The 8,199-nt window shown below is 41.3% G+C and overlaps 1 protein-coding gene across 1 annotated transcript in view; it reads left to right on the forward strand.

The window, feature by feature from the left end:
• Positions 1-1,113: 1,113 nt before the first annotated feature.
• The window catches only part of Myrfl (myelin regulatory factor like), an 85,246-nt gene continuing 78,160 nt past the window's right edge, over positions 1,114-8,199 (forward strand). Inside the window, exons 1-3 of the mRNA XM_033763775.1 lie at positions 1,114-1,295; positions 1,392-1,650; positions 2,387-2,478. Of these exons, the coding sequence (XP_033619666.1) occupies positions 1,211-1,295; positions 1,392-1,650; positions 2,387-2,478 (436 nt within the window). The 5' untranslated portion in view covers positions 1,114-1,210. The remainder of the gene's footprint in view (positions 1,296-1,391; positions 1,651-2,386; positions 2,479-8,199) is intronic.

An 8,199-nucleotide genomic window follows, 5' to 3' on the forward strand; every position in this document is an offset into this window, starting at 1 on the left:
TTCTGGCACCGGGGATCGAACTCGGGTCCTTGCACTTCCAAGGCAGGCCACACAACTGCTGAGCTAAATCCCCGGCCCTAAAGCACTATTCTTAAAAGGTAAGTTTCATTGTAGAGTGATCAGATAGAGTGACATTTCCTTGGTAATTTCAACATATTGTGTCCCTTTGGCCTTCGAGTACACTGAAGCTTTCTTGGGAACAGTGTTCCAATTTCTTACTCATGAAATATTCGTTTGGTTCTATTCAAAGCAGAGTTGAGGGAGGTATCACACAGCTAAGCATTTAGATTTCTAATGCATCCTTCCATGTTCAGGCCAGCAGCTCACCAGTGGCCTTAACTGTGCCTTGTAACCTTGTACAACAATGTCCCTGGTTCCCTTTCACTTCTGTTGGGGTGACAGGTGGGGGAGTTGATGTAATGATTTCATTGTTTCTTAACTGGACCTTCAACTAACCCTATTTTCAGCCCTATTCTTACCCTTGTATTTAGAGGTTTTATGTGATTCCAGTGTCATAGGCTTTTTGGGAAATTTTTTATTCAATTCTTAAACTGGAACCCGAACATATAAAGCAGAAAAACGTTATTTTTTTCTCCAGGCATTAAAAACGTTCTTTTGGGGCTGGGGATTTAGCTCAGTGGCTCCATTGCCTGCCTCCCAAGCACAAGGTCCTGAGTTTGATCCCTGGTACCAAAAAAAAAAAAAAGTTCTTTTGTACTTTTGAGTTCCTTCGAAGAGCTGGGGATACCCCAGAGCATGCAGAGATGGAAAACCATTACTTTAGTAACAGCATTTTACATGGCCTTAGCTCAAACCGTATGTACAACTCTCTCTCTGGTGTAAGAATTTGAAGAACAAAAACTGTATTAATTAAACTTTATTAAGCACTCACAAGGTTGGGAACAGTGTGTTGTGGGCTTATATAGACATTATCTCAATTCTTGCCACTATGCTTTGAAGTCGGTATAGTAATTATTTCTGTTTTGTCAGTGGGGAGATGGAGTCCTGGAGAGGTTCTTTATCATGGAAGCATAACTAGGAAGCGAAGGAGTTGGGACTCACAGAGCCACACACTGGGTGTGGTCTGATGCTTTGCTCCTCACCTCTCAGCATCTGAAACCATGACTGAGGGTGCTGTACGCTGAAGGCTTCCTTCCTCCTATTTGTGGCAAAGGTATGATGGAATAGAGTAAAAGAAAAAAAGCAATCCATGTCTCTAATCTGCAGGCAACGCAAACTCCCAGATACCCCACCCTATTCTGCATCGGACTCATGCTCTCCTCCACAGGTCAAAGGTGAGTGCAATCCACCCTCAGCCTGTCTTGTGCTGTTACTCTCTGGATTCTGAGTGGTGAGAAACAGAGGCGCTTCTGGCTTTCATCTTCCACCAGGTACAAGCTACCGGACCCCGAGAGCTACAGCTGGAAGGACTCCAGCTACTTTCCTCCACTTCGGAGCAGCCCCTGGGATGCCGTCAGTGCACCTGCAGCAGAGCACGTCCGGAATGAGCAATTCTGGCCAAACTCAAGGCAGCTTTCACAACTGCTTCCCAAACACCTGTCATCCCACCAACCTCCTGGATCTATCCGGGTCCTCCCATTTGGGGATAAGTTGTTCTTACCATCAGCAGCCTTTGTGCCACATGCCTGGGTAAAGGGCAAGATAATTAGTTTTGAAAGATCTTGCAGAAAGTCTCAGAGCAGTCAGAACCCCCGGAAATGACGTAGGGAGAATGGCAGTGGGAGCCTGCCCAGGAGATGGCGGTATTGAGACGTGAATAGGACATGGAGAGGCCCCAGTGTTCTTGGGTTAGACAATCTCTTAATTAAAACTCAAGTCCAAGGTGCTCTTTCAACAAAAAATAAAATGTCAGAAATGTAGAAAGATTCCAGGTGATAGAGGCAAATGGTGTTTGCCCATGCATGTTAGCCAGAGGACACAAGGAAATGTGGGAATGAGCTCTTGGAAAACTATCAATTAAGATTAACAAATTCTCTTCTCTCCTCCTTTTCTCCTGTTTATTCCTCCTTCTGAATCCAAAAGGTACAAAAAAAAAATAGTAAGGGCCATCAAAAATTGAGGCCAAACTCCATGGGAAAGACATTCTTGGGTGTAACATGTATAACTGTACTTTAAAGTTTGTATCTTCGGTTTCAATGAGTCATCTGCCTTTTAAAATGTCAGTTTATTTTTTAAGGTAGGTAAACCTCAAATATATTGGCTAGGGGAAAACTAAGCTTTAGAATGGTAGGATTTCAGGAACCTTCACTAGTTGGGATTGGATTTAGGAAAGCAAAAATCAGAGACCTGGGAAATTAAATTCAATTTAATATAACAGGCCAAGCAGAGAAGAATCCTAATATTCCTTTTGGTTTCTTCATTTCAGAGATTTGTTGCCTCCAACCAAGAAGAGAAAGCACGTACAGACCCTGGAGGGCTCTGAGGACTGCCAAGTGTGGGCCCACCCCTCTAGACCAAGTGAGCAAACCTGGGCCATAACAAAGTCAAGGCTATTAAAACCTTGGCCATCAGATGATGGCTTTGTAGTGACCTCTAAGAAGCCCTACAAAATTATGTTGTTTCTCATAGAAAGGCAACAATAGACTCTGGGATTTTATTTCTTCCCTCTCAACACGTCTTTAGAGCAATTGGGCTTATACCAGTGCTCTCAGGAAGAGGTGCCTTCCTTCTCTTTCTTGGTCTCTTTCTAGTTTTTCAGTTTCAGGAGCATGTCTTTGAGGACACAGGCTCCAGGCCTGAGGGATGGTACAGTGTCTTTGAGCATCTGAGAGTGTGTTCGTTGCTTTGTTTAGTGCAACCCTCCTGGATTTTAACACAGATTAACACAGAAATCTTGGTAAAAATGCAGATTCTGACTCAGTAAATCTGAGCTGGGGTCTGAGACCCGCATTTCTAACAAGTTTTCTGGTGATATCAATACTTTTGGTTCTTGGAAGATGCTCTGAGAAGCAAGACTTTAGCTTAAAGTCTCCACTTAAGGAAGTCTCTACTTAAGGAAGGTAGAAAGTTGAGTCTTCCTTGCATTCACTTCATATTGGCAAGTTTCCAGTAGATCTTTGAAATTTTGTAAAATTATTTTCAAAGTCTTTCATCAGAATCATCTGATGTCCAAGTGGTCAGCCTACCTAGATCTTTGTCCTCTATAACATGTAATACATCATGTTTTGAACTTAGAGAGAGGCCTGAGCAATATGGAAACAGATTGGCCTTTTGGAGTCTGAAGATTTGAACTATGATAAACTGCCAGGCACAAATGCCACAGCATTTTCTAGGGAAATATCCTGGGCCAATTTTATGATCTCCTCTAAGTGCTCAAATATAAGCAGCGTGAACATCACCCCTAATTCATGGTACCATGAGTCAGCTTGGCAAGAAGCCCAGGGTTTCCTCTTGGGGCTCCCCCTTCCGTTCCTGTCCCCAAACAGAGATTGATACTGTTGTGAAGGGAGATGCATGTGGCTTTCTTACCAGTGGGTGTTGTGGTCTTTGCCTTTAACAATCCCATGGCTGGAGTACGACATCTGGCTTTCCCTCCAGCATAGGCAGAGAGGTCTTTCAGTGGAGAATAATGGCACCCTTTCAGCCAAGCCCAATATATCGTTGTCCCCTGGGAGTGCTATGTCACAACGGTGCTGGACTTCCCAGCACTTTCATGAAGTTAACCTCTTATAGCCTCCTTTCCTTTTACGTGGATCTACCATGGCTAACAGTCAACATTTTCCTCCCAACTCTAGAAATAAAATGCTCTTTCAACCCTCGCAATATGATGTGCTAATTAGAGCCCTTTTGTGGATAATATAGAGCTCTCTGTCCACCTTTCTATACAAGGTTACCCTAATTTCTTCAGGGATTCCTGCATCTTGCCTGCAGCTACTTTATGATTCTCAAGTATAAAGGCTGAGCAAATTCCTAGCCAGATGAGGGAACCATCTGCTCACTCTCCTGCAGATACATCAGCTCACTGGGGGATATAGGGGAGTCACTGAAACCTTCTAAAAATTTCCTCAGTGGACCAGATTGTTGCTCAAATCATTCTAGAGTTAACTTCCATCCTGGGATGAATTTTTGCTGCCTGTCCCAGATGGACAAGACATAGATTTTTTTTTCATCCTTTTCAGAGAAATCTTAGGGAGAATAATTGAAGAATCCAAACTGTGAAGAAACCATGAATCCCTTAAGTCCTATTTAAAGGACACTGAAAAGCTGACTAAAAATAATTGGTTCCAGACAACTGTTCAAGAATGAAAATGAGCAGGTTCCCAGGAAAATAAGGGGGTAAAGACAAAGGCAAGAATTTAGTTAATCCAAATACCATGTTTTCATTACCATTTATATTTTTAGCTAAAATGTTCTACTGGAGTGCTCCTATGTGATGTTGCAGGGTTTCTACAAGGTCTTGAGGAAAGCACACATTGGTGGAGAAAGGAGTAGTCTTGTCGACAGGAGTAGGATTGCCAGTTTTCTGTGGGAAGAGACATTCTAAATCAGCTTGTAAGGCTTTTCTGATGACCTTCTTCTAGGCAACATACATTGGCTAAGGGTTCCAAGAGTCCATTTGTAGAGCCAAATGCACATTTACTGGGTTGTTGTGAGCAGATGTAAAATCTTGTTTTGAGAGCAAGCTGCAAGAGGGCAGGCTCCTGTCAGCTGGTTCCTGGTTCCATCTGCCCAAATAAAAGAGGGTTCCTGGCCTCACTGGCAGGCTTCAACCCTTTTATATTTTGAACCTCAAATGTGAAGGGGTTTTCCAGTCCTTCATTGTGACTTTGGGCCACAGTGAGAGGCACACTGGCTGAATTTACCCTTAATAGTCAGGAAAGTTCTTGTATTGTCTCTAGTGACTGGGGAGTCTTAGAGCATTACTTTTCTTTATTATCAAATGAGTCATAATTTCTACTTCACTTCTGAGTTTTTTTTAAAAAGCAAAGTACACAAGATATTTTGAAAAGCATTCAAATGCAAGTTGTTGGTTTTCTTGGAATGTTGGGCTGTGAGCAGTTTACTATGTTCACACTTCTGCTTCTGTGTGGTAGAATTCCTCCTTCAGTCCTCAGATAACAAGAAAGGGAGAAGGTTTGAATCTCAGCTCTTCCACTGAAGCCCTGTGACATTGGGCAAGTTATGTCAGGTCTTTGAGTCTTAGCTTCCACACTAATGAGATTAAGAATCTTTGCCTCATATACTTTAGACATGTATGCTGGCCTCTCCTCAAGGTATCCTACATTCGGGGATTCCACACTTAGGGATAAGCCTAGCGGAAGTGTGTGCACATGCTCTCCAAAGAAAATGTGCAGGAATGTCCCCCACAGCATCACTTATAATAGCCACAAACTGGCCATTAACAGTAGCATAAATGGTGGCCCACTGATATAATGAGAAAGCAAGGAAAACGAACAGAGCATGGCTGGTGCAGTAATAGTGGATGAATCTCATACACATAACATCAAGCCATATCATATCATCTACCACATAACAGACCATACCATATCATCTCACTCCATTTCTGTGAGTTCCTCTCTGCTGTTAGATTTCAAGACAATGGTCAATTTTAGGCAGAAGAAAGTAGTTATTAGAAGGGTGCATATGGGTATCTTCTAGAGGGCAGGAAGTATCCTATGGCTTGATCTAGTGGTAGTTCTGTAGTAGAATTCATTATATAAAGAAGTATAAAATTGTGTGCTCATGATCTGTATGCTTTTATTCATGTGTAGAATACTTTAAAAATTTATTGAAAAAATGTTCCCCCCTTGGAGATGAATTAGGGAATTGGTGATATACTGTGTGAAGTGTCTGGGACAGTGCCTGTGGTGCAGAAATGACTCAGAATAGAAGTTGTTCTTATTAAAAGTAGTAAGACGTCCCAGCTCTGGCCTCAGAATTGGAATTTCAGTGTGGGCCTGTGGTTCTCAGGGCCTTACCAGAAGATAAGCAGCTCCCAGGGAGACCATGACTGTGTAACTCCTGTTGGAATGGCTGCTCTGATACCTTTGCTGTACTGATGAGAAAGAGCAGGTAATGCCATTATCTTTGAGCAAATGACAACTCCCTGAATCCCCCACCACCCACTCCATCAGGTCTGGTAGAATAGAGCTGGTCTTTGGCCATGCACCTAGGTGCATTGGCCTTATTGCCACAGGGCCCATGTTGGCTGGTATTCAGTTGGGAACATCTAGGCATTTCTTTAATTCGCTAGAGTAGCTGGGGGCCGAGAACAGAGCTATAATGGATGCATGACTTATGAACTCAATTTGTTCCCGAGTGCTGGTTGTAACTCAGATTGGTCAATTGCCTTCCAAATCTCTCTTCTCTGTAATTTTAGGTCACACTTTCTTCCAGGCAGATCTCAGGGTCCTTAGAGAGACATTGGTCCAGGATTTCTCAGTTAACCTCACATAGGAAAGGATGTTGTAATAGTCCTTCCAGAATTCTTTAAAGGTTAAATCTGTATCTGAGACCATCTAGAAGCAGAAATGGCCAGCATCCAGGTCATAACCCAAATCTTTGGTTGTAAATTAAAACAAAAATTCCAATCATAACCCAATTTGTTCATATGTCGAGCCAGTCATAATCCCTCATGGCTTCCTAGGACTGAGACATGTAGTTGAAAGAAAGACAAGCCGTGTCAGTAATAATACTTAAAGGAGGCACTGTTTAGATGCTTCCTGGTGGCAGACACTGGGGTAAGCACTTTGTAGGCATCTCCTTATTAAATCCTTTTCAGCAACTCTGGGAGGTGGCACATGATTATTCCAATTCTGCAGATGAAGAAATTGAAGCCCAGAGAACATAAATAGTTTTAGGTATTTAGGTATCAGGTGTTTAGGCGTCAGGTGTTTTTAAGGCTCACATTGACCCTTCTTGATCCTTACTTTGCTACAGCAGAGAGGAAGGAGAGAAGGCAGAACTAATTTCTTCCTTTCTCTGAACTTGGTGGGAGCAGGACCATGAAATGATTTTATTTTTGTGATTTTTTTTCAGAAATATTTTATACCAGGAAGCTTTTGCAGGAGTGAGGACATGTGCAAGTTGTTGCATTGCCCACCTCCAGTGTTATTAGGTGGGAGACACATTTTTAGGATTCTAAGAAATCTCTCCATGGATGTTTTACAAAAACTAAGAAATATATGTATTTTGCTTTGGTGGCATTTAGTGATGAGATTCCAAGAAAAATACATTTTCTATAACATTTGGGATTGTTTGGGAAGTGGTTCAATTTATTTATTTTTTGAAGTATTCAGTGGAAACAAAGGAAAAGTTAGAGAAGTAAAAGAAAACTGAGCCTTTTTCTCCTGTATCTCTCATGCTGTGAGCTCAGTGGCACGTTGTGTAAAATCAAATGTCTATTTCCCTGTTATTGCTGACAGCCTGCTCCTGGTCTTACTGACGCCTACCATTTCCCTTCCACTCCTGGTATCAGGCAAGAGTAATGGTAGAGCTGTTAGAAAAAAAAGGAAACAGCAAATGTACCAGTTACATTTTACATAAAAACTGAGGTTAAATTGTATGGTTTGGGAGTCATACTTAAATTAAGACAGACAACTTTAAGGATTATGCAAAAATAGTGCTTGGCCATGTGAAATTGCTGTTATTTGACTCTTTTGAAATACAAAAGTACTTTGTAAATAGGGAAGGGTGAAGGGTATGAAGGGAGGGCAGGGGTATGAGAAAAAATAAGAACCAAGACGTATCATGAAAAGGTACAAGACCCCAGTGATAAATGTAGCTGTATTGTTTGCTTTAAATGTACCAATAAACTTAATGGGAAAAATTAAAAACATACATTGAGATGTAATCCATTAAAAAAATACAAAAGTGATAGTTTCTTAGAGTTGATACTATGTACTACTAATATTTGTTAGTTTCTCTTGGTTTTAACTTCTGAAAGTGCTTTCACTTCTATTTTCTTATTCTTTGCATGTGTAATGTTGCAAGATGAGCAGCACACATGTGTTTAATTTCTATTTTTCCAGTTGAGGGAAGTAAGATGGTAAGTGAATAACTCATCTAAGTTCAAAAAGCTTGTTGGAACAACAGAATATGAGTGCCACAAAGACCTGTAACAAATTAGGGTATATTGCTGTAATTAACAAAAAACCTAAAACCAAAATCCTCAAACTGCCTTAAGCAATAAACTAAAACAAAAAACAACCAAGCGAAGAAAAGAAGAAGAAGAAGAAG

The sequence above is a fragment of the Fukomys damarensis genome, unplaced genomic scaffold (genome assembly GCF_012274545.1).
Source record: "Fukomys damarensis isolate Sample0158 unplaced genomic scaffold, DMR_v1.0_HiC HiC_scaffold_15, whole genome shotgun sequence".
NCBI classification, from domain to species: domain Eukaryota; kingdom Metazoa; phylum Chordata; class Mammalia; order Rodentia; family Bathyergidae; genus Fukomys; species Fukomys damarensis.